Source organism: Numenius arquata, chromosome 7 (genome assembly GCF_964106895.1).
Source record: "Numenius arquata chromosome 7, bNumArq3.hap1.1, whole genome shotgun sequence".
NCBI lineage: Eukaryota > Metazoa > Chordata > Aves > Charadriiformes > Scolopacidae > Numenius > Numenius arquata.
The window spans coordinates 59,439,062-59,466,309 of record NC_133582.1 but is presented as its reverse complement, the minus strand read 5'-3'; the positions used below and the strand labels follow the sequence as shown (position 1 = coordinate 59,466,309).

The window sequence follows — 27,248 nt, the reverse complement described above, 5'->3', positions numbered from 1 at the left end:
CTATGGTTCAGGAGGGAGACTGATGCCAACATAAACTTTTGGCACTCACAGGAAACAAAACCCATGGGTTAGAGCTGGACTGAAAAAGACTTAAGTGGAATTTTACCTGTAAATTGAAAACTATGATCTTTCAATCCTGGATCAGTATTTGATGTGGTAGTGGATTACATCCACAGGTTCCTTGCTCCTGTGGCTCTGAAGTTCCTTGTAGGGGCACCTATAGGTCTGCCCAGCCTGCTCCAGTCCTGCCATGGCTGACATATCCTCAACCCTGGTGTGGAAAGCAGACACTCCCATGGCTTACCACGCTCACGAGAGCTTAGCACGGAAGGCATTATCAAGAGACACTCAACAGACATCTACATTGTCAGACACCACACAAAAGACTAAGGAAGAAATGGTGTTCTTCCTCCCCTTGCCTCCCTCATACTCCCTCATACTGCCTCCCTCATGCTTCCCTCATACTATGCCCGCATTCTCCACAATTCCTGTGCAATCTGCTCTGGGTGGACCTGCTTTGGCAGGGGGGTTGGACTAGATGATCTCCGGAGGTCCCTTCCAACCCCGTATCATTCTGTGATTCTGTGAGATATAGTACCACAGGGATTAGGTATCACAGGCCCTTGGTGATCGGGAAGGGCTGTGGGGTCAGAACCCACTCTGTCTGCTGAGGAGTTCAATCCCAGCACCTTTGGGGATGGAACTTTATCGTTCTCTTTGAAGAAGGCTGCTCCATTTTCAGCAAAAAAATACAAACTCTGTTTGTATTCCAAAGTGAAACAACACTTTGGAATACAACAACATAATACAATGATGTTTTGAACAGACAAGATTGAATGAATGAATTAAAAACTTTAGAAGAGTGAAGAAGATGACCAAAAACTAGGCTAACTGCCTCAAAGAAACCCATCCTGAGCATGATGTGAAGAGGTTCAGCCGTTCAGCAGAAAAAGGGAGCTGCTTCTGAAGATTTCAGATCAAAGCACAATCAACATGCTAACGAAATCCAGAATCCTTTAACAGGTTTTTAAGTGGCTTCATCTAAATACTAAGGAAGAAAAGCAAGGACTATCTTGGAGATAAAAGAGCAGAATAATTTAACCATTTCCTCGCCTTGAATGTCCTGTGTACCATCAGGCATCTCCCACAACCAGCTGTGTCATCAGGAAACATGGGAGTCTCTCTTGAATTCTTGCTCATCTCATGAGACATTACATCATTGAATACCATTAGCAAAATGGTTTTCAATCTTTCCCACCAGCCACAGGATGAAAACTATTGACATGCAAGTGCATTTGACCAAACAAACTTGTCTGTAAAAGGACTTGGAACAGCGACAAACTGCTTAGAGAACACCAAAAACTAGATGTTAGTTTAGCACTTGAAAGCCAAAATTACACACACAAACACAAATACACAGAAGCAGGCTTCCGGCGGCTGCATTTTTGACTGAAGGACAAACTAAAGCTAGAGGAAGCTTTTGGAAAAGAAAAAAATAACAATTAAAAACGCCACCAAAACATACCACTAAGCTGGACAAACAGTGTCCTTGCAAGACATCCTACAGCCATGAACGAACATTGATCCAACTTCCCAAAAAATCCTTAAAACAATAAAGAAATTAAAGCACGATTTGAATACGAGCATAATGTACTTTTCTTAGTAGAGAGAATCTCAGCAGGTCACTTTAAGTTTGCCTAAATCTCAGTAGAAGAGAAAAACATGTACCACAGCACTCATCAGCATCGCAGCCTAGAAAAGCTCAGGCTTAGTCCCACAGCCCAGATCCTCACACGCTCTGACAAGAACCACCTCGCAGAAATAATCTGGTCGGGTCAGAAGGTCAAATCAACCTTCGAAATATATGTACCCATGTGTGCAATTTTCTACAACCTTGAATGATCACTCTGCTGATCAGGAGACCTGAGGAAATCCAGGAACGTTCATGCTTAATATTAATCTTTTGCATTATTTGGGACTAAATCCAGATCCTAATATTGCATAGGATCCTCCTTGTCCTTTATCTGGCCACCATGGAACCTTAACAGATGCTCCGTATCAGTAACAGGGATTTTGGAGTTAATGTACGGAGACAAGAATCAAGCACGATGTCCCAGTGTGCTGCAACAAGCTATTTATCCGCTATGCAGTGTTCTCCTCAGACTTCACACAAGCTGTTGGATGCATTGACCTCTAAAGCAAAACAATCAAAGGAACTCTATTCCATTCTTGGATTTTGAAAGAGATTGTGATGAACTATTTGGTATAAAGAAAAAAAATAGTTAATTTTCTCATAAACAAAATTAAATGAAAAAAAAATTCTGTTCAATGAACAAATCCTGGACAGCAGGAATAGTAGAAAGGTGCTTTAAATCCAGAGTTTAGATAACCCCAATGAGTTACTCTGAAGATTATAAAATGTAATTTGTAAAGTCTAAATCTAATTTGTAAAATCTATTCCTCCTTGAGTTTCAGTTGAGGGTTGGTACACACTTGCTTCTTTAAATAAGTTAGTGAAAATACAGTGTCTGCATTTTTTCCTGGTGGCAAATGTAATCAGTATCCCTCATGACATAGTCCTGATTCATTTTCCCTACAGCTGCACTGTTTAGTATTGGTTGTATTGTACATTGTTCTGAGAAACTGTTAGTACCTCAAAGTATAACGGGCTGTTATATTCACACAAACAATGAGGCCCCTTTTATTCATTTACAATTCAAGTACTGTCCACCTAAGTGATTTTCACAAGACCAGTTTCCCATGATCCTTTCACTTGATCCTTTGATCAAGTGATCACATGATCCTTTCATTTTATTCACTCCTTTCAACTTTAATTAATTCTGCCAACAAAGATGCACAGCCAAAACAGTTTTGAAAAAAAAAACAAAACCACTCAGGCTTTCTACATGACAGGAGAAAAGAAAACAGAGATTACAACTACTGTGTGAAGGAAAAACCTATTGACTAATACAGGCAAAGCCACAAGATGTTCTACTACACCCTACAAGTGGCAACAACAGCTGCTGTGGGGCTGTTGCAAATACCATGACTGTCCGAGGAGACAAGAAAGCAGAACTGTTTAGGAAGAGGTGTTATCTTTCACAGTCCAGTGACATGTATGCACATCCCATGTTAGAGATAATTTTAAAATTGGTAGAGCAGGTTATTTGGCAAGTCTACATAGATGACTTAGTAAAGCTTTTTTTGGGCAAGGGGATTTCCCTTTGTTAGAAAATTTTGTTACATAGCGGGTAATGGTTTTACACTGAAAGAGGGGAGATTTAGATTAGATCTCAGGAAGAAATGCTTTGCTGTGAGGGTGGTGAGACCCTGGAACAGGTTGCCCAGAGAAGCTGTGGCTGCCCCATCCCTGGAGGGGTTCAAGGCCAGGCTGGATGGGACTTTGAGCAACCTGGTCTGGTGGGAGGTGTCCCTGCCCAGGGCAGGGGGTTGGAACTGGATGATCTTTAAGGTCCCTTCCAACCCAAACCATTCTATGATTCTGTGATTTACTTTGACCCTAGCAGATTCATGGAGTTTTCGGCAAAGAAAAAATAAACAAAATGTAAAACTTTATGAATAAAAATAGACAATATTGAAGTTAAAATAAATATATATATTACTGAAAAATATTAATATTAGTTGTGATTCAGGTATTAATTTAGATTTGTTCCCTGTATTGATGCTTAGCTTTGACAATATCACTAGTTTCATTTCAGTCTCTGACATCTGGAAAAATTTTGTCAATATTGGAAGGTAGATGGACATTTTATTTTCAGTGGGACCACTGAAAGTGAGGCACTGAAGTGCCCAATTCTGCTGTTCCGGGGGTCTCTAAGTGAAGCAGAACTCTGTGACTTCACATCCTGTGCGGTCCCTGACTCCTTGGGGGACAGTATCTCCCAGGAGGATGCTCAGCTCACATGCTATACCATAACTTTACAAAGCTCATCGAGAAAATAGGGGCATACTTTATGTCCCAGACTACACTTAGCAGTCACATAATAGAAAAAAAAACAACAACCAAACTCTAAGCAAGTAATGTATTCTAGTTTGTTCCTTATGGGACTATTTACAGACTAAGATATGATACCAATATAAAGATGTCCAAAATTTAGAAAATTATGATTTGATTTGTATTTATTTATTTAGGTATATTGAAGTCAATTAACATAAAAATTCTCTGACAACAAGGCAGAAAAGATGCATAGAAGTATAGCATAGGAGAATCCTCATTAAAGATCTCAGTGCCTATTTTCATTTACCACTGTGCATCTTAATCTCTTACTGAATTAAGGCTAGAAATTCAACACAGCATTCATTCATAGCATTCATTCACTCATTCATAGGATTTATGGCCACAAGAGATTATCAGAACCTGTACTTCGACCCTCATTACATTACAAGCTATTATATTTTGCTAAGGAAGACCAATTACGTGTATTTGAATGAAAAATGTACTCCAGAAAGGCACCCAATCTCGGTGCTTTGCACAGAAATATATGAATGTCATGCATCTGAATGACAGAACAACTGTTCACTCTATGAAAAGAGTTAAAATATGATGTGGAGAAAGAAATGGTTCCTTGCTGTTGTTTCAATTATTCAGCACAGTATGTGCGTTTCAATCTTAAACCTAGATTTTGGCATGGTATGTCAAACGTATAGCAATACTGACAAGCCACTGTCAAAACAGCAGGCTCAGTAAGATGATGGAGCAGGTACTTAGAATAGAAAGGAACTCCCAGTGAATAATATTATGCATATCCACAGAAACTACTGTCTCCACCAAAATCACATTAAATATCTACAGAATGCTTCTGACTTTCAAATTCATGGAAATTCTAAAAACACAGTGGAAAACGGTAGGAAAGCAATATGTTTGCATCCCGTTTCTCTAATAATATTTTACATTTTTATTATCCCAATGCACCTGACAGTTACTCTGCCGTTTTTAGTTATCAGAAGGTTTTTCTTCCAAGATTACTTTCTTTTTCCCTGTTCTCCATTTGTTAGCAGCATGTGCTCTAAGTGATTCCAAGTTAATTTATCAACGTGACTGTATATAGTTCATTGTCCAAAATTTATTTGTGTTCTGCTAGTGAACCAGTTATGGATTCCAAACCCCTACAGTGTGATGAACTTGGATGCTTCCTCTACAAAAACAGCTGCAGAGCTGCCTTTCCAGTATCATAAAGCCCACCTGTAGACATGCACACTTCCATCTGGTCCTCAATGAACAAGCCAAAGGTTGCTTACGTTCCTGCATCTCTACAGCCTGTCCTCTCTGCATTGCTATTCCCCCGCCTTCCCCCAGGCTGTCTCCTTGAAGATAGTCCACCTTAGCCACTGCCACCTTCACACACATCACCCTTTCTGCCTCTTGCCTTATGGAGCACCTCAGAGAAGTACAGAAAATCTTCTTCCGAGTAAGGAATATGCTACAGGGTCCAACAAACCCAGCTGCTGTATTATATGTCTAAATCTTTCTTCTCTTTGCTGTCTGACAGCATATACCTCAGGGTGACTTGTCTGCTTCTCCAGACCAATGGCATAAAGAAAGCAACAGGCTTATGCTGTATTTTTTGTTATCTTCCTCCTTCACACAGTCCATAACATAAAAGAAGAACGAGAGTCCATAAAGTGGATGGAGGCATTTGTTGCGTGATTTGGACAGTGAGCACTTGGATTAGGAGGTTTCAGGAAAGACCAATAAAGTCAAAAAGTCATCCTAGAGGAGTAGATTCTCTGGTTTTCTGCCAGTACATCTTGAGTATTAATTGCTAATCAGCCTAAATACTCTGTTGGCCATTCTCCGATTCCTCAGTCCTTGGTTATCCAGCTGAAGACTTGTGGCCAGTAGTGAATATAGTGACTGTGCTTTAAGCAGACACAGGTCTATGTGAAGTAAGCTGAAAAATCAGGCACACTATACCCTCAAATTTGATACCCAAAATTAACAAGAGACTTAAAAATTTTTGGCCCCACTGTCATGTCTCATGTCTCAACTATAATGTTGGAATAAATAAAAGCTCAAACTCTTCCAAACTTAAAAGTTAGTAAAGTGCTGCAATGAGACCATTATGGAAACTTCCAAGTATATATAGCAGTAGAAAATGACAGGCTTAACATGAGGCACAATCATCACAACTTGTAATAGTGCAAACAGATTTGTAACTCAAATTTTACATACATCTTATGTTTCTCTACATTGACAGTTTGCTGTCGAACGGCTCTCTGTGGGACTTGTGGACAACTCCACTTTCACAGAAAAAAAAATAAAAAATATATTGTCCTCTGCAATAACAGCAAGAGTGTCCAGGTTTTGTTAGCGATCGAGAGTAGTCATTTTACAAGTCACCTTTAATTACCGAATTCTTTCTTCTCCAACATTTCTGTTTTTAAAATATTTTCAGCGCACCAGAATTTCAGACTAAGGGAAACATAAAGTAAATATAGGCCGTGTAACACGTACATTATTGTAGAATGACCAATACAAAATCCAATGTTTCATCCTTCATGGGAGACTATGTATTGTTCACTTGGCAATAAAGTGTATAAATTACACTTTGATTTTCTTGTTTCACTTCTCTTTACCGTGCCTGGTGTGCTGATGTGTCGAGAGAATTTGCCTTTTTGAAGTTTTGCTGACAGCGTTACAGAACCATTTTCTCTGGAGCACCCTTCTGAAACTTTTTTTTTTTTTTAAACCCTTTTTATACTATACCAATTCTGCTATCTCTGCAAAAAAATATTACTCGCCTGAGGGTTTTTCTTCTTCTTTCAGTCATGCTGCCAGGGGGCTGATTGTTTCTGATAGCTAAAGTCAAAACTCCCTGAAAATGGACTATTCAAGCTGAAGAGCGTTTCACGTGAGCACGGCAGGTTTTCCAGTCACCTTACCTGTCTATATTATTTAGTAACACAGTTACTACGTGACAGAGATTATAAAATCATTTGAGCTGGCTGCATTGACAACCTGGGCAGAAAAATAATTCTATTTCTTGAGATTCTGGAATGCTAATCACAGAATAAGGCATTTGACCACTTAGTGAAGAGTGTAGCATAAATGAAACAAATGGATATATAGGTGACATACATAGCTAAGTCTCTAAAGGCTAAGGTACCAGTGCCAGAATTTCTTATATGAGTCATTTAACCAAATTTTCTTGTTTTCACTATGCAACTGGAAAAAAGGATCTATGTTAAACTGATGGAAAGATTATTAGAATGCCTGTGTGCATTTACAACATTAAATTATATCAATTAGACATCAAAATGTTCACTGCATCCTTTGTATCATTTTCTCCCCTGTGAAGAATCCCTCCTACGTTGTATTATCTATTGTTTCACTGCCTCAGGCAAGAAAGTTTCATCCATTTCCCTGCTACAGCCCGAAATGTGCATATATGGTATAATACACTGAGGTATCTGAAATTAAGACAGCGTTACTGATCTGTGTGAATTCAACAGTGAGCGTAAAGGTGATGAGTAAAGTAAGGCCATTGACTTATGATTATACTTTTACTTCCTTTTACCATTTCTCAGAGCCTCAACACATGACTGTTTCCTCCCCTCCATTTCTATTTTTTTTTCTTTTTTTTTTTTTTTTTTTTTTAAATATGATCGTTCTGAATTATTTGTTTAACCTCTATAAAAACTTGGGGACTTTCAAACAGAGCAGTTGGCTGCTATCTGCTAGCAACTGATATGTTTAATAAATTATTCCCTATATTTAAAGGTTAATGATGTTCCTGGGCAAGGCACAACGACGGCTGCATGATGTGAGGCTGGAAAAAGAAGGGGTATCTTCCCGAGCCAGTGCTGCAGACAACACCCGGGACTGCCTGATTCTGAGATTCCTTGTGCAGACATTCATCCAAGTCTGACTGAACATCTGGAAGAACTGTAGAAAACCAGAGCTAGAAGAGACTGCTAAAAACTAGGCAGTTGGCCCCTCTTTCCTAACCAGGAATTACTTGAGGTGCGTCATTACTGACACATGCGTTTCCAGCCTGTTCTTAAAAACCTTTGAATATGGAGGTGCCACACATTCCCCAGGCAATCTTTTTCCAGAGCTTCGCTATTCCCCGGACTGAGAAGTCTAACCTCATTCAGCACTGTTGTGATTAGCCCATTATTGCTTTTCCTATACAGACATCATATATAAAGAATAGCTTATTCTATTCTGCCTTGTGATGGGCTTTTATTTACTCATAGACACTTTAGATCTTCACTCATATGCCCTTCCTTCCACCTAAACAATCCAAATCTTTTGGTTCTTCCCTTAAGCAAGGGACCTCTCACCATTTTCCTGTTTTACTGCTGCATCCTCACTTGAAAGAGAATATACTCAAAAAAACCCCGTTTACTACACTTGAAAAACTGTAAGATATGGTTTCTGATAGGAAAGGTTGAAGTGATTACAAGTTCTGTGATAGACTGTTTAACTGGCACAACGAAAACTCCAAAGTAAAACACCCTGATAAAAGTTCATAAACACTAACCTAGCAGCAACGGGTGTCAGCCTCATTCAGCAAGACACATTAGTCATTTCAGGGCTGATGTAAAATTGATTAATCATGCATTGAACTAGAGCGAAGGAAATAAAAAGCATCACATCAAAGACAGAAAAAGGTAGACTAGACTGAAAGAAGAGTTTTGAGTTGGACAAAAACCATTCTGGGGGATAGGAAGAAAAAAAACATGAGCTAGCAAGGGAACACCAGGGAAAAAAAAAGAAGTGAAAGATAATACAGTTGCAGAAATGTACCCAGAAGCCTATGGAAAGAGTTATCAAAATATTTGTGACTGCTGAAACTCTTGAAAAGTAAAATAAATAAAAAAATAAATAAAAATATCAGAAAAGAAAACCAGAAAACCACCTAAAGGTGCAGATGCAAAAGAAAAAGAAGTAGTACGTGAAAGAAGCAAAGAGGTTTCACAGTCTCCTTTTCAGGAATTTTGCTGTAGGAATCAAGAAGGACAAACAATATTTCATGCTCTTCTACTTCAAAACAAAAGGTACCGGGAAGAACAGACACTGCCTTCTCATGCAGTATCTTTCTCTCTCTTTTTCACTTTTATTGTGAGTCTGACCCAGCACAGTTTTCTGCTAGTCTTTGTGCCCAGAGCCTTAAAAGTAGTAATATCACCTCTTCCAAACACGCATGACTTCCGAGAGAGCAAAAACCTGCCTGAGCGCAGAGAAACAAAATAGAAATTTGAGAGATATCTTCAAGCTTTTGGAGGAAATCTATTTAGACAGAGGCTAGGGAGTTAGCAGAGTTAAACAGAGTACGTTTATGTGGTGCTTGGTATGACCACCAGCAAAGTTTACATGTTTCATGTCACAGAGGCATCTTGAGCTTGATGAGCGATGTTCATAGATTCATAGATTCATAGATTGGTCCAGCCCGGAAGGGACCTCCAAAGGTCATCTAGTCCGACCTCCCCGCAGTCAGCAGGGACACCCCCAACTAGACCAGGTTGCCCAGGGCCTCATCGAGCTTCACCTTGAATGTCTCAAGGGAAGGCGCCTCAACCACCTCCCTGGGCAACCTGTTCCAGTGTTCCACCACCCTCATGGTAAAGAACTTTTTCCTAATATCCAATCTAAATCTCCCCTTCTCCAACTTAAAACCATTGCCCCTCGTCCTGTCATTTCATGTTCTTACTGGAAATTTGAGGGAGGTCATCCTCCCCCTCTACTCTGCCCTGATGAGGCCACACCTGGAGCGCTGTGTCCAGTTCTGGGCTCCCTGGTTCAAGAAGGACAGGGAACTGCTGGAGAGGGTAAAGCAAAGGGCTACAAAGGTGATGAGGGGATTAGAACATCTCTCTGATGAGGAAAGGCTGAGGGACTTGGGTCTTTTTAGTCTGGAGAAGAAAAGGCTGAGGGGGAATCTGATCAACGCCTTAAACACTTAAAGGGTGGGTGTCAGGAGGACGGGGCCAGTCTTTTTTCAGTGGTGCCCAGGGACAGGACAAGAGGGAACGGGCACAAACTTGAACACAGGAAGTTTCATCTAAACATGAGGAGGAACTTCTTTCCTGTGAGGGTGGCAGAGCCCTGGGAGAGGCTGCCCAGAGAGGTGGTGGAGTCTCCGTCTCTGGAGACATTCAAAACCTACCTGGACACGTTCCTGTGGGACCTGCTCTGGGTGGACCTGCTTTGGCAGGGGGTTGGACTGGATGATCTCCAGAGGTCTCTTCCAACCCCTACCATTCTGTGATTCTGTAATGGTATATTGAGATTCAGGCTTGTGTAAAATAATACCAGTGCGCACTGCACATAAGTTAAACAGAGAAAAATAAAGATGTGCAAATTAATAAATAATGATTACCTCAGAGCAGCAGTTTTCCCGTTTCTGTGAGTACACGTGACCTGCCTGGTTTGGTACCCAATTTGTATGTCCCAGTACTTGTTCTCCTGTCTATTCTGTCTGTTTCGATTCCTCTTCTTCTTAATTAACTCACGAGCCTCGGGATCCCGAACTGCCTTTTCTCTGTCCTTTTCCTTGTCTTTGTTCTTCCCTCGTTTCCTTGCTTGCCTTATTTGCCTCGAATGGGGCACCGAGCACGCGCTCCAGGGTCCCACGTTGAGGCTGTAGAGGCTTTCTTCAGCGGCACAGGGGCTGGACTGACAGATCTGAAACTCGGTGAGGTTAGGACAAGCAGATCCCCCGAACTGTGGCGGAGCCACAACGTGCCGAGTTCGATGCTGAAGCCCGTTGCCGCAGGTCTTGGAGCACTCCGACCAGGGGGAAAATTCAGCCACGATGCAGTCCTGCCGGCACGGGATGAGGCACGCCTGCTCCTGGCGAGGCTTGGGCTCAAAGTACTCGCAGATGACATCCTCAGCCGGCACCCCGTTGGACTTCTGGATGCAGATGATGTCCCTTGTCTGGATCCCCTCCTCCCCTCTGAGGCACTCCAGGGGCTTCTCGTGGCTGCGGGAGAGGACGGGCCGGCACTGGTTCCAGTTGCCAATCTGCCAGTCGTACAGCTCCTTGTGCCAGTCGCAGACCCGAAAGCAGCTCTGCTGGTTGTCCGGCCGCTCCGGCTGCTTGCAGTTGGTGGGCAGCGTGGTCCAGCCCTCCACGTGGGCGCACCAGACCGCTCGCGTCTGGATGCCACCTGGACCACATTCGTCTCCCATGCATCTCCCCCAAGGACCTGGAAAACAAGAGAAGATGCTAACATTGCACACTGAATGGTTTTTTTGCCATGGTGCAAAACCAAGCTCACAGAACCAGTTTCGCTTTTCCTATACCTCTAAGAATTTCATCATTGGAGAAACCTGAACTTGAAAATGCAAAACAAGCATGGCATTATTCTTCATCGCCTATTTTTATGATTACAGATACATTTCACTCTTTATCCTAGACAAATTGAATACTTAATTTCAAGAACATACACAGGAATTAATCACTTTAGAGAACTAAGAACTGAGCAATCACAAAGTCATCATGTAGTTTTGACTAGCGGGATAGGGACCGAAGTCCTTCCCTCCGTGAATCTAATCTTTTCTCTCACCTGCATGAATACCCTTGAAATATCCTGAAACCCTGTTTCAGTTTTCGCTTCTCATTTCTACTGCACTGCTCTTCAAACCCTGGTGCCAATTAATATCAGTTCACTTCCTTCCATATCGTGTTAAATAATGAGAACAACAACATAATGCATTTTGAAAAATAGAGGTAATTTCAGGTAGGCCACTTCTATTCTTTCCCTTATTATAAATAAAATAAAAATTAAAAGCCAGTTAAGGAGTATTTGTTCCACACAATCTGTGGAATGATTATATGGAATAAGTTCTTGAAGGAAGAGACATACCAGCTGGTAACTCTCCAAAGAACAGAAGTTATTGCTTTTTTTAAATCTCTAAGGTCTATGGTAAATACTTGACATGTTATTATAACTAGTGTCAACAAACCCAATAAAAATCTATATTCTTGAAAGATGATACGGTTGCTTTTTCCATTATTAAAAACTGTAATTTTTACTCAGGTCAACTCACAAAATCCACAAATCAGCAGGTAAAACCTCTGTATTTTTCCATTTTTTTGAGAACTCTCCTCATACACACCATGCATGGACTCACTATGAAAGAGTAAAAGAACAAGCACTTCAGAAAAAAACCTGTAAGCATTTCCCAAAGAAAAGATGTCTATCTGCAGACAGTTGGTCACACAGAAGACATTTTCTCTGATCGAGGAGTCCTCATGTTCCATGAAGAACCTGGGGCCAGGCCACACAATCCTCATTCATCTGAATCAGCCCAGTAACAAGACTGTTTGTGTGAGTAAAGTTGTGGGAGATGCTGGGCTGAGCCTTTGTTATTTCCAAAGCAGGTTAACGGAATAATTCTGGTACTGCATACGAGTAAGTTTATTTTTTTATAAATAAATACATATATATTTATATAAATAAATATAAATAAGTTTACAAATTATTTACAACACTTTCTTATTGAATGACTAGAAGGAATATGAAGACACACCTTATTACTGATTCCCCAGAGTTTTAAAAGTCTCATTGACTTCAACACAATTTTCAGCTGTTCATCCAACATTAACTTCAGTAGCAGTTTGGGAACGGGATGGTGATAGGCTATACCCTGAGCCTCTGCTCCCCACTCCCTCTTTTTTAAGTGGACACTGCAGCTTAACAGTTTGTTTGTAGTTCTAAAATCCTAAGCATTAATACTCCATAGCAATGCCAGCTGGCAGAGACCGATTCAGCCCATGGAAACTCCTCCCTATTTTTTGCAGATTAAGTTTGAATTAGGGTTTCCAAGGTTTAGCTAGCTATCCAGAAAAATAAATGTATATTAAATACAAATACATTTCAGTTTCCATTTCAGCAAGATTACCCTACTTTATCTCTAACCAGCCTTCCACAAATGACATAATCATTGTTGTATTTAATTTAGGTGTATTTACACTGAGTTAAGAGATACCATTTCCCCAGAACACCACTTTGAATACTTGCCAACTTTAAAAGAATAAAGACTGTAGAAAATCTCCAAGTAAAGCAGAGATATTAAAATAATTGTGATTGAAATAAAGCTAAATGGTTCACCTTGCAAACTACAAGTTTCTGTCTTATTAGATCACTGCACCTTGTGTATATTGTGTGTGCTCAATGAAGAAATTCCTCTTTTAAAAGACCAGGTCTTTACTGTATTCCAGATGAAAAGTTTGCCCATTTGGGATTCTACCAAATATTCAAACATCAATTAACCAAGAAATCACATTGCACCTAAAACTTGTGCTTGACATCTAAGTATCTTCAATCCAATTCATTGACATGTTTATACTAATGCAAATGATAAAAATCTCAGCCTCAATGCACTAACTACTGCCTTTGGCAGTATAAATATTAAAAAAAAATAAATCTGTACATGAGTGTGATAATTGGGCAAAAATAAGCTCTTTCATTAGATTACAAGAATGTTGTTTTTACAACTGTATCCAAAATAGTGATGAGGTGCACAGAAAGGCTCATCTACTAAACTGCATTATTTTGCTTTTGCTGTGAAGTAGTATGTAATTTTTTAAAAGTATTGCCAGTGATTACCAACAAACCCCAATTTACATGAACCTTTGAGCAAACTACTGCTCAGCACCTCTAGGCTCACGCAACTGTTGACACAGAGCTATCAGCGATGTATCTGACCCTCCCCCTTATTGATATTAAGTTCATCTTTAAGTTTAAATACAAAATAATCCATTTAGAATACAAGGTTACAAGTACTGCAGAAAGCTTAAATGTTCACTCTACCACACGCCTCTTGATATGACTATGACAGGGCCCCAAAGGGAGCCCCAGCTTTGGGGCAGGGATCTGTTGAGGGTTTCCCCTTAGTGAGCTGACTCAAAAGACTAAAGAGCTTCCCCGCCTTACCAAATCAAACTGCTTTTGTGCAAACACTGAAAACTTGGGGACAGGGTAAGTGTTAAATAAAGCAAGCTGAATGCAAAAGCAAAAAAAACCCAAGAAAATCAAAAAAATAAATGAGTTATACAGAATTCCTCCCTTGCCCGCTAAGCCTCCCAGGCGACTCTGTGCTTCCCTCCCGTACGGTGACTTTCTGAGGGGCAGCAAATCCTGTTCTAGACTCTCCAGCCTCTAGAAACCCCTCTCCCGCTACATCTGATGACCTGCTCCCTGCCATACCCCCCGCCCTCTCAAACTTTCTCTCTTTTCTATGCTATCTCCCCCATGTTTGTGGATGGCTCCACCAACTACTTCTTCAACAAACTTAACAACAATCAGGAACCAAAAAAAAAGTGTAATCAGTATCATACTTCACAACTAGTCATATTTCTCTTTGGAGTTATGAAGATATAGGAAAAAAAAAAAAGGAGGAAAAAAAACCTTCCTAACACTCAGTGCTCCTTTAGAATGAGTTTCAAACTCATTTCCAATGAATTAATTTCAAAATAGCTATAAATAGTTCAGCGATCTCAACAGCTTACTTTAACCTAGTTGTCTTATTCGGGGGGAAGGAGAGGGGGGGAGAAGAGGAATTGCCATTTTGTTACTTTCTTTAGCTTTAAAAAAAAATTTAAACAGTTGATGTATTTCTAGCAATTTGAACAGCAACTTTCTTTGATCAAAATTATTCTGAGAAGAACTAAAACTTTTTTTTTCTTTTTAAAACAATTCCTGGCATCCATATTAACCAACATTTCCATCAGTTTTCAGTTGCACGCTGCTTTGAAATCTCCAGTTAAGTTATCCACATTTTCTTGTAGGATCACAAGTCACTGTTGTTAACCTCAAGCGTTTGCTGAGGAGCGGTGTTGCCATATGCTCTCTATATGGACCTCACAGAATGAGAGAGATAGAAGCTCCTTGGCAAATAGAAAGAGATAGAAGCTCCTTACCCATCTCTTTATACCAGTTATTAAAAAAGCCTACAATAATTCCCTTCTAACTTTAGTGGCCCCAAACACTTTGCAAGCATCAAGGCCAAACGTAGTTCTCATTTGAAACTAATCACAGAAAAGCAGGAAAAGAAATGTCTCTGAAGTGAGTAAATAGGCTTTGTGGCTTTGGCCAAATAACAGGAAATGCATCCCAAAGTAGTCCTAACCCACTGTCAATTTTCATCTCATTGCCACAGATTGAAGGGAAAGCACCCAGCACATGCTTGCCTGCTGGTCAAGACATCACTGAAGACACATGATGAAAAAGCAGCGAAGCAGAGGCTTTGAATGATCCTCAGGAGAAAACCACGTACAGATCATTTGCAAAATGCTTTTTATATTCTATCCTCATTACGGGCAGTACATTAACCACAACATAAGTAAATGTGAAATTTTGGGAAAAAATTAATCTCACAGAAACTACTGTGGCGCTGATACAGAACCTGGCAATGACAGAGATCAGCAGAACATGATGTAAAGGGTCTCACCCACCACCACCACCATCAACGAAAGGCTGCAGGAGGGGCTGTGGGGGGTGGCAGCTCTTTCACAAATCCTCAGCTGATGTTAAGCACCGCTAACAACAACAGAAAGTCTTTAGGAAAGCTGTCGAGCCTAATCAAGGCCTCATAGGATGTTTTAATTTGCTCTTGATAGATATTCTTTAGGTTCCCTCTCTCCCACTGAAGGAGTCCTCACGCAGACACTCCGCTGTCCCTGCCGTGCACTGATCCCCTTACCCCTGGGCAACGGATTCTCTTAGGATTTTGTTTTAGGCATATCGAGATGAATGAGTCACAGTTTACCTGTAGCGAGCTGTACTCTTCTCATGAATACCATCGTTTATCTGCTTTTTTGTTTAATCAGCATACTACAAATGGCAATTACAGAAATAAATAGGAAGCTTCCCTCTTTTTTTGTTGTTGGGAATTGTCACTGAAGTCTTAGGGAGTTTAAAATGTCATTTGTAATTCTTTGTCTTCTAAAGAGATTACTGTAAAATACAATATTAAGATTCCCTCTAAGCTTCTGTAGGATTAACATTTATTTTTGTTAGGGAGTGGGAAAGTAAGTGCATTAACCATTACTGCAAGTTTATCCTGAAATTTCAGGGAGGGACCACAATGGAGTCAAAAAAATCAAGACAAAACCCCCACTAAAGCACTGATAGCTTTGCAGCTGAGAACAAAGTAAGCTATCGTAGTAGCTAATATCTTATATATTAATATTGTTTCAGGTATAAAAATTATCACTATTTGAAGAATAAAAAAAACTTATTTTGAACTTTGATTCAGATCAAATAAGGGTATCTGAAAATCCCTTGAGCTTTTCTCCACGTACAAATACATAGACAAAACAAGTCCCTAACAATCCCCAAATATAAAACACGTCTTAAAACATCAAGACACTAGTCCCATTTTTAACAAATGAGGGTTGCACCACTGATTTCATCTGAATTTCGCTGTAGTTTCAGTGAGAACTGTTTTTGACCCATTTTGTGTTACTGGTTTGGTGCCTGTAAGTAGCATTAACAGTTTAATGCCAGAGAGAGAGACTCGGGCTGCACAAGACAATGAGCAGCTTAGTTTTCAGTATTTTGAGAGGATTGTATTTTAAGAGACTATTGAGAGACTGATTAGCAGAAATCTACTTTTCCTACGTTCAGAAACAAGCTAACCTTGCCCAATATCGGACACCTCAAATTTCTTTGTATTGTGAGAAGGTTGTGTTGAAGGCCGAGAAGGTTAAGTGGGTGATACAGGGCTGAGAGTCAGAAGGACACCAGCATTACAAGATCTAGTTCAAGCCTAAGCAGTAAATCTCGAGAGAGGTCAAAAAGACACGGATCAAGAAGTCTTTGAAGGACTCGGGAGCTGACAGTGGGTGCAAAGGGCAGCTCCTGATAGCAGAGCCGGTGAAGGAGCAGCATGAACAGCAGGACACCGAGAATATAACAGCCTCAGAGCTCCCGCCAAAATCACTTGCAGATCCTTTGGGCTAAATTAAAACACGATAAGCATGTCTATAAGTTGCTACACTATATCTATATTATCTATATTTGCTTTACTCGATTATAGCAGTGGAGGGAAAACAACTGCTGCTGCAACGGAGTTATTTTCCTCATTGCGAAAGTCTAAACAGGAAAGAGTCTCCCTGATACAGACACGTTGTCTGTTACCCTGGGAAGAAGTAACACAGCAAACCACTGTAATTCTAGATAAATTATTTATGCTTTCTTTTTTTTTTTCTAATATAGAACCTGAGACGCTGCCAACATGACAAGCTGGCAGCATTTGGAAAGACAGATTCTGTAATTTATACTATTGGGAGTGCCAAGACAGTAGAAGATCATTGATAGACAAAACCTTTCTATTTTGCCTCTTTCCCACCCGCGGCGGGACTCCCTGGGTGCTGTGCGAGTCGCCACCTGCTCTGTTTGCCAGCAAACCCTTCCCCTCCAGGAGTGCTATGGATCACCTTGACTGTCCTCTCTATTTAATGCTTTTGTCTTTTTCGGCTCCTCTCTCAGGGGTTGAAAAGAACACGCGAGGCAGCGTCTGCATCAAAGAAAACGGATTCAGGATACGGAAGAGAGATTTAAAAAAGGAAAGGATTCTCGACATAATAGAACAGAACACCTCTGATTCAGAGCAAGATAATGGAGAATCAAATATGCCTACAAATGATTTAACTCCTAGGTCAAAATTTTTTACTTCCTGATTCTCTAAGGGAGAGTGTAAGCCACACTGAGGTTCAAATCATTTCAGAATCTGAAGAACAAGTTGTTCACATTTCTGAAATTAAAAAGGAAATATAAAAATTAACGTTAAAAAACTGTGGCGTACATGCATCTAATCTACAAATTTCACAGTTTCCCCATTTTCAGGGCACGCTTTCAAATAATGGGATAAAGATAAAGGCCAACTCGACAGTATATAAAAATCAGCCACTTTGAAATCTTTCTAGCTGTGCACATAATTATTAAGTCTGGGCCCTTTTATTTTTTCCCCTGTTAATATCCACTAAGAAAATACACTCACAGATGTTCCTGATACTATTAATGGCACAGTAATTAACATTATCCATCTGTTTTCAAATTTCACTTAAAATCATTAATGTAACACACATGAAAGAAAGCTAAGAGTATCCATAGCAGCTTAAATTCTGACATCTACACCTCAAAAAGCACAACACTTACTCAGTGTTTCCCTAACTGAGCATTTTCATGCTAGAACCTTACAAATTGCTACAGCCAAATTTTACTTATTTTACTCCAGCAAGTACTCCTTTTGTATAGTAGAAAACTGGTGAGTCTAAAACAAGGCTGTGTGCTCCATAAGAACAAATTTGGAATTTAACGTGCTTTCCCAGTGTTGATGCAGTGCCCTCCTATACAATAGTTCTTGGTAGCTTTAACACACTTTTCACATGGTAGAGGGTTTTTTTGTCTGCTTTGTGCTTTTTCTGCCATAACCTTGTGACAATTACAATAGATATTGAAGTATTTTTTTTCACCTATTATAAACAAGGAGTATTTATTTCTATAGTATAAAACAATACATAAAGAAACGAAATGGTCTCAAAATTTTTCTCCTTTATTTAATACAATGCTAGTTCTTCATCCCCCAGACAGTCAGATCTGAAAACCTAATTCAACCCTTTAAAAAAAAAAAAAAGAAAACCCAACCACCTCCATAGATTTGAAACTGTTTAATATTTATTGTGTTGCTCTGGCTGTGTGGATTCAATTTTTTAAATAAACTGTATCAGGGCTCACACTTTTCATACCACATTTCTTTCCAAAGTACTTTGAATGTGCAGTGGCATAACACTCTGAAAGTTGCTATCTACACCGAAGCTATCGAGAGCCTCCAGCTCGCAGCAGTGGTGGAACATGATAATCTCAAGTATATGCTAGCACATACCCAAACATGAAAGGCTGACAGCTCACAGTGCAGAACTATCTGGTTTTGTGTTGTTGTCATAACCTGTAATGAAATCCTTTCCTTTAGCTAATTCTCAAAACATTATTCAGATTTTAAAACAGTTCTTCCTCCAAACATTTTTTTTTTTTTTTAGCATGAGTTCCTCTAACTATTCATTTTCCTTTACATAGTATAGCAGCAGCAGCCAAAATGAATATTGAATGAATACACGAAAGGAATACTTAATTGAAGCAGCATGCTTTAAAGAGAAATAGAGCTTCTACGTTCTACAAAGCAATTACATTGCTTTGAGCCTCTAGTCATGTTGTAATAAATACTTCGGATATTGTGAGATACTGAATGCAGTTTCTTCCAGCCCACACTCTGCTTACATATAAAGCTGGTTCGTGAACATTTCTTAGTTTCATTAGAGGTAGCGTTAAACCACACTAACATATTCCTCACACTCCTCTCCTTGTGTTCTCTCTCTTGTCACACTGCTGGCTGAAGAGCCAGATAATGCTCTTCTGACAAAATGATGATTCCCACACACAGCAAACACTCTGGCAAGCTTTGTAAGCTGGATGAAAGGCTTTATCAGCCTCTACTCATATCTCTCCCACACATGTCTGTTTTGGTTTTTTTCTGATTACTAAGAGTTGAAAGCTGCTCTGCCTCTCCTGCGTGAGACAGTTACACTGAGACAGACCAAAGACCTACCTACTCCAGTGCCCATCTCCTACAGCAACAAAGAATCATAGAATCACAGAATGGTTCAGGTTGGAAAGGACCTTAAAGATCACCCGGTTCCACTCCCCCTGCCATGGGCAGGGACACCTCCCACCAGACCAGGTTGTTCAAAGCGCCATCCAGCCTGGCCTTGAACCCCTCCAGGGATGGGGAATCCACAACTTCTCTGGGCAACCTGGGCCAGTGTCTCACCACCCTCACAGGAAAGACTTTCTTCCTGAGATCTCATCTAAATCTCCCCTCTTTCAGTTTGAAACCATTACCCCTCATCCTATCACTCCACTCCTTGATCAAGAGTCCCTCCCCATCTCTCCTGGAGCCCCTTTAGGGACTGGAAGGGGTTACAAGGTCTCCCTGGAGCCTTCTCTTGAAGAAGCTATGGAAACATGGTGAGCATATACGATGCCTTCCCTGGTACCCTCCCAGCTTCCCACCATTTCCAGCTCACACAGCACAGTAGACATGCTGGTACCACCCTTCTCATATAACGAATATTTGGACATCAGATAAAGAACATCCATGTGTTGTTCAACTGCCTTCTAAAGAAGATCACTTTTAGAAATCATATTAGAATCTCCTAAATTTCCTGTTCTTTTTTCTGTGCGAGGCTACTAGGAAGGTAATGATAGAAAACACATGGCATGAACCTATTTTTTCTCATACAGCAGGCTAGGAGAAACAGAAGAAAAAACACTCCCATGAATAGCAGAGACAATTGTGAAATCAATAGTTACTTCCAATAATTATAGAGACTGTAATCACGAGTAAATAGTAACATCTTACAATGAAAGCTCTATAATTATATGAGCAACAATAACATCACTGCAAATGATTCTTATCTGTTTCCCTTTAGATTTTGACAGCTCTGTCTGCCTCAGAATCTGATTTTAAGGGACAGATTATTGAGAAAACCAATTCAGGATCCGCTGCCTATTAAAGAGGAGGATTTGATTTGTATAGATTTAGATGAGGTTTTCCCCTTGGTGTTGAACCAAGATTCACAGTTTTCTCCCCATCGGCATTTTGTATTCAATTCACTCACAAATCTCAAAGCAAATTTCAGTGGAAATTGCTACATTTTAACTGGAACACTGCTAAGACAACATCTCACTTTACCTGCAAATCTCATTTCTAGTACTAATCTCAGTGACAATACATGGAAAAGCAGATTTTTGCACTAATTCAACCAACTGAGGCTTGTCCTTCACTTTCATCAGAGTGAACCTCAATTAGACCAACTGAAAAAAACACCACTAGCTCTTGTCACGACACTTGGGTATCGGCACATGTCACATCATCAATTGCTTGGTACTATTAGGAGAGTTTATTTCTCTGCAGTGTTGTGCAATCTCGTGGTAATCAGCCATACTGAAGAGGTTACAGGGACTTTAAATCAGATCACTCACACTTCTATCATGAATATTTTGCAATAAATGTTTTTTAAATGTGATTTTCTTCAGTACACGCGGGCTGATATAATAAAAAGAGAAGACAAATAAAAAGAGAAGACAAAATATTTCTGTTTCAATTACCGTCAAGACCAAGTGAATGCTTTTATTTTTCTCCCTCTGTCTCAATTTTTGCCCTTTTATTTCTTTCCCTTGTTCATCGTAGCCTCCTGCTGTGGCGCTGATGGCCAGAAGTGCTTGTTGCGAGGCTGCCGCAACCACAGGGTACATCCGTCAACACAGGCCATCACGCTTGTGCCAGCCCAGCAGTTCCCTAATCCCAGCCCCTGCCTACATTAGCCAAGGGCAAACAAGTCAAAAACCTCCTTCACTGAGATACGAAGAAATTTACTGCTACGGCTTTTCAGAGACCGGCTACAGCTTTTTGCCTAGACCACTCGAAGCAGACACCAGAAATTAAATGTAATATCTTTGTGCCCTGACTTTTTTTAAAGGATCAGACTTCCTCCAAGAGGAATGTCAGACAAGGTAGCACAAAGTTGGTTACAAGAAAAACACTACAATTTAGTTGCATGAAGTCAGAAAGAGATTTAGGTTGTGCTCTCAGCCCTACTTCTAGCCTGCAGGATGATCTACGTACCCCATTTCTGTCTCCCTGCACTTCAGCTTCTTCTGTCTAAGACAGGGACAACAATATGAATTTTTAAAGCCCATTTAGACATATTGATGAAAAACGGTGTGTGAGAAGTAAATAGCAGTAGGAACACACGTTCTGTCATTTTCTCTCCGGAAGCACACAGTTTACTCAGTATCTTTCCCTTGAGTTTTGCCCTAAATCCCAGTTGTGTTGAAAGGTGTGTTTTAATAAAAAAGCAAGAAGCCCAGACGATAAGCTGCTGCTTTTTCTTACTCTTGACAGAAATCTTATTCATAGAGCACAGCATGCATACTTCTCATCTGCGCCTTCGCTCTGCCTCCTTGGCCACAAGAGAGCTAATATAGTTATTCAAGGATCAAATAAGAAGGTTTTTCATAACTCTGGATTCTTTATAGTTGTTTTCTTTGCCACCAATGGAATAAAACAAAATAGGAGACCTGAACTTAATGAATATCACTTAGATAATGTTCTGGACTTCTCATCCTTTTGGTTTTCTTCTAATTCACTGGAGCAAAAAAGTTCATAAAATTGCATCTTCGAAGTAAGGAACACTGCAGAAAGGGCCAATTTTATATTTTTATTTATATTTAAATATTTCATTATTTAAATTGCCTACGTTTTGGACTGAAATAACAATCCAGTCATAAATCTTTTGAAGTGCACTAGGACTTTATGTCTTGCTGAGGTACATTCTCCCAAGCATATCATCTGTTCATTTATTATTCATTATCATCTGCAGTTTGCCGAATTCCTGTGAAACCCATTTTCAATTTTTAAATGGCAACTTTCCCCTAAAATTGTGGTGCTTTCATTATATAGACATAGTACTTAAAACTATGGGAAGGAAAGCCTACTAAGCCATGTGGATGTACTCAAAATACAGGTGCTGCTGTGTATATTAGACAAGGATAGATCTATATTAGTTTTGAAGAATCTTGTCAGGACCATATGAAACCTGTCACTGCAATGTATGCAAAATAAGGAATGTCTTCATTTGAGCGCTCTATAATCAATCATTTTAATTCTAGACACAACTGAGATAAATAATTAATTTTAAAAAATGACTATTACTTAGTTCCATCTGGCAAACGTGTTGCACAAATGTATTAAAATAAGCACTTTTGTCTATTTTTGTGATGTTGGAAATATATCTAACAGAACGTTCTATGTAAATAGGGGTTTTTTTTTTCCAATTTTTGTTTTAGAAATAAGTAATAACTTCTATGAAAAATTAATGTAAGCAGTCATTTCAGTATCTCAGACCATATCATAACTTTGGCTCTTAAACAGAATTTCCCATTAATCACAGCAGGGACTCCTGCTTAAAAATACATGAACTTGATCTGGTATTATCACACTGATCTATTACAAGAACCCAAGATGTCCTATTAAAAATGCAATGCATCACTATTGCAAAGATTTAAAAGTATACAAGTATTTTAAGGAGGGCAGCACAAGAGTAGTCTCACACCAGAAATCTCCAGGAGATCTTAAAACTCCTCTCAGCCAGCAAAGAAACAGCAAAGACAGGAACACAGTGACCCACCTCTTCCTTTGTCTTCTGTTCTAGCACAAAACCCATTTACTTTTCTATTGCAAGTGCTACCTTTGATTTCTGAACTTACTTCACAGAGATCTTTTCATAAGAAGTAACAGCAGAATATTTTAGTAGATGCTACTAGGAAACGACACCTCTTTTATTCTTTTCTCTTAAGAATCCCTAAATAGTGGGTAAAACTTTTTTGTTGTTTTTTAATATCACCTTAGACCTTCTGTAGATTTGGAAGGATTTACTCAATTGTTATGTTGGCAAACCTCGCAGTTAAGAGAAGGTGAGAGATGGAGAAGGCATTAAAGAACTTTAGATGTCCAAAGCTACCATGGCATTGGGGCAAACTGCATGTTTCTCTCCAGAAAGGCAAATGCAAGAAATGAATTTTTGTCTTTTCTATTATTTTTTCTGCTTCTTTGGAAACTGTGCTAAAGCATCAAAGTTCAGCAGTGAGGATATCACTGAATACTCCCTCAGAATGATTTTATGTCATTACTATTTTCCTGTCCTCAAAGGAGACAGATTTCCTTTCTGTTCTCCCCTAAATAACTCCTCATTCAACTTCAAGAAAGCCATAAACTTTTGATTTCATCAGACATCGTGAAAGTCCCTAGAAAGGAAAACATGACAGAATATGCATCATGTGGTATTAATCAGATATTTACTGAGCCAATTCTTTTAGTTAAAATTTTTGGGAAAAAAAAAATTAGAAATTTTATAAAAGAAATCTCAACAACACGTAGGTCTGAGAATTCTTGTGTAGATAAAAAAACCAACAACAACAAAACAAACAAACAAACAAAAAAACCTCTACATGAAAGAGAAATTCTTCAAGAGAGGTCAGCATAAAGTAAAACATTGTAAGACAGAGGAAGGTGTCTCTTGTAAATGCTATTAAAATAAGTAAAGGGAGGAAGGAAATAAACCTTTGGTTTCCGCTCTTTCAGAAAGCCAGCCACAATTTGAAAAGCCCATCCAGTAAAGATAAACCAGACAGTACTTCCTCTACCAGGTATACTTCTGTGAAAGGCATGTAAATGCTAAAGTAAGTAAAATTCACGTTATTACAGGATATTTAAAGGCACCCATTATACTTCACAAACAATGGTCTTGACTGTCGCCAAATTCTCATTGTCAGCAGAAACTCTGGGATCATTTTATCAACTTCTGAGATAAGACTTGGCAATATTTAATTTTCCACAAAACATGAACACAAAGCAGTACACAGAGAAAATAATTTTAAATGAGAAGAGAAGAGCGAAGAGAGGAGAAAAGAGGTAAGCCTCAGGAGGAAATGTCACCCATGTGTACAAATACCTGAAGGGAGGGTGCAAAGAGGACGGAGCCAAGCTCTTTTCAGTGGTGTCCAGTGCCAGGCCAGAGGCAACGGACACAAACTGAAACACAGGATGTTCCCTCTGAACAGCAGGAAACACTTTTACTGTGAGTGACCGAGCACTGGCACAGGTTGCCCAGAGACGACACAGAGTCTCCATCCTTGGAGATATTCAAAAGCTATCTGGACATGGTCCTGGGCAACTGGCTCTGGATGGCCCTGCTTGAGCAGGGAGGTTGGACAAGGTGACCTCCAGCGGTCTGTTCCAACCTCACTCACTCTGTGCTTCTGTGCAACACACACATATCAACACCAAACACAAAAGGCACAAAGGAAGTAATTGGTTATGTATTTTCCAGAATCTCAGTTTCCCTAACTTCACTATGCCAAAGTTTAAATCACTATAAAAAGACTAAAAGACATTACGCATTCATGAGTAGATATATCCAGAAAGCAGACAGTAGGAAGATGCTATTTGTTAAGGATTTGGGGGTGTGACTTATAGAATTTAGCATAAAGTCTGTACCTTTCTCAAAATGGCTATTTAATTCCATGCCAGAGATTTTGTATCAGAAAACTGACAGGAAGAACAATTTATTATTTGATTACAGAATTTAAAAATTTAACTAATAGATAATTCCCATAAACTTAAAATATGTAACATATATTCACACTTTATTAAATATTAACTACACTAGAAATTAATCCCTATATATTTTTATGGTTATTAACTCCAATTGAATAGAGAAAGAAATGTGACAGATACAAAATGGCAGAAAATATTCAAAATTATACATTGCAAAGACTTTATAATGCACTCTTTATGGATTACCACAAGTATTAAATCTCCTTGTTTAAGCTTCATTGAATAATGTGTACTTACATAAATATATCCATTCTTAAAATTCTTCCTCCCACTACTTCAAAATGTTAGATAAACATGAAGCGTATTTTCTACATGGTGAAGGAACAGTCCACATGCAAGTTTGAATTAAAGGAGAAAATAAGTATTGGGAGAGATCTATATATCTGAACAAGGGCATGATCTTTTATAGTCAGTCACACTAGTAGAAATTTTAGGACACCGAGTGCTTATTAAGATGCCACTGCAGCTGGAATTAGGGAAAATGTATTTGAAAAAAGTGTCTGCAGAACCCAGTTCAACAAACCTGCTGAAATGATGCTGTGATGTCAGGTCAATCAAATGTCTAGGTAGATAAATAGGTTTACTTAACTTCACATTCTTCAGTTTTGCTAATGATTGATTAGACCTGAATTCCTGGGTGTAAATCTACAACAGGACTTCAAGAGAGAGAGACAAACCTGGGAGAATCTCTTTGTGATATAATAATATTCAATTAAAAGCCATTCCAGAAAGCAACTGCACCTGAGTGAAGATCTATTGTTGCACAGCCCAAGAAGGCTCATCAAGCTGAATAGCAAATCTTATCCTTTTAAAAGGCTGAGCTAACATTATACCACTTTAGCACAGCTCCTTTGGCTACAACACTTAGGAAATTAGAAATGTCATTCTCTATTTTAATTCACCTTCAGGTAAGAAGGTTAACTCATTGACAAGGAACTTTTAACAGGTCAGATCTTTCAAAATCAATAATGAACTTGGTTGGAGATATCTTTCAGAAGGGATGACTTCAATTAAAGCAGCTCTCACCAGAGATAATGAGTAGAGAAGGAAGGTTAGTGTCGGACAAAGAAACACTCGCCCTCTTGCCAAATAGGTGACGCAAAGATCCTTATCTGCCTGAATTACACTGGAAAAAAATCTTCAAAAGGCTCTGAAAAAACAGAAAGGTCACTTTGTTTCAAGGAGCCTCTTTACGAATGGGTAGGAGAGACTGAAAAGTCTTTCCTAATCATTTTTAAAACTCATCAACATGAAAATGTTCGCCGGGCTCAGTAAAAGAGAAAGAAAGAAAAAAAACTGTTATGGGAATTTCAGTGTCTCAAAGGACATTTACAGTGATCTTATGTCCACTGTTGGTTTTTTTCTGAAGACTCTGTAAGAGGTAATTATCCATCCAGGATACATTAGCGGCCATAAAATCTCTCTCACCCTCTTCAGATGCACCGTGGAAGAAGAAATTTTGTCCAAGCAGGGACACACATGCATTTGGCCCAAGTTTCCATCATAATTTAAACTTTGACTCAATTCCAATTTTACTGGAGAACTGGAGAAGCTCTTGCTCCCTCTCAAAATAGAAAGGTTATGGTCAGATAACAGCAATTTGCCTCATGTAGAAGTGTAGCAAACTAATTATAATTCAAATGCAGGAGCCTAAATTTGTCTTATATACTTTTATCTCATTACTAAATCCTCAATAACATTGCTTTTTTTTCTTTTTTTTTTCCTTATTAGAATACTATTTAAGATACTTCTTTTACTTGGAGTGAAAAACAGCCACAGTCATCTAAAGAATAGGCACACTTTAAGAAAGCCACATTTCTTTGCTCAACATCAGGTTAATACAGGCAAAGGACAGCTCAACCCAGTACGGCAGCGCTGAGAAAAACAAGTCAGCTGGGTAGCAAAGAGAATAAAATATACCCCCAACCACACGCATCTACTTATTATATGCAAATCGTTGCACTTTGCTTAATTAGGAAGCTCAGCATTTTTCCTTCCAGTTCTGACTTTTAAAGGCAATAAAGCCACTCCA

General features: G+C 39.3%; 1 protein-coding gene across 1 annotated transcript in view; it reads right to left on the bottom strand.

Annotated features, from left to right (window-relative positions):
• THSD7A (thrombospondin type 1 domain containing 7A) overlaps positions 1-27,248 on the bottom strand; it is a 194,225-nt gene that overhangs the window by 106,359 nt on the left and 60,618 nt on the right. The window contains exon 2 of the mRNA XM_074150357.1: positions 10,347-11,178. Within this exon, the coding sequence (XP_074006458.1) occupies positions 10,347-11,178 (832 nt within the window). The remainder of the gene's footprint in view (positions 1-10,346; positions 11,179-27,248) is intronic.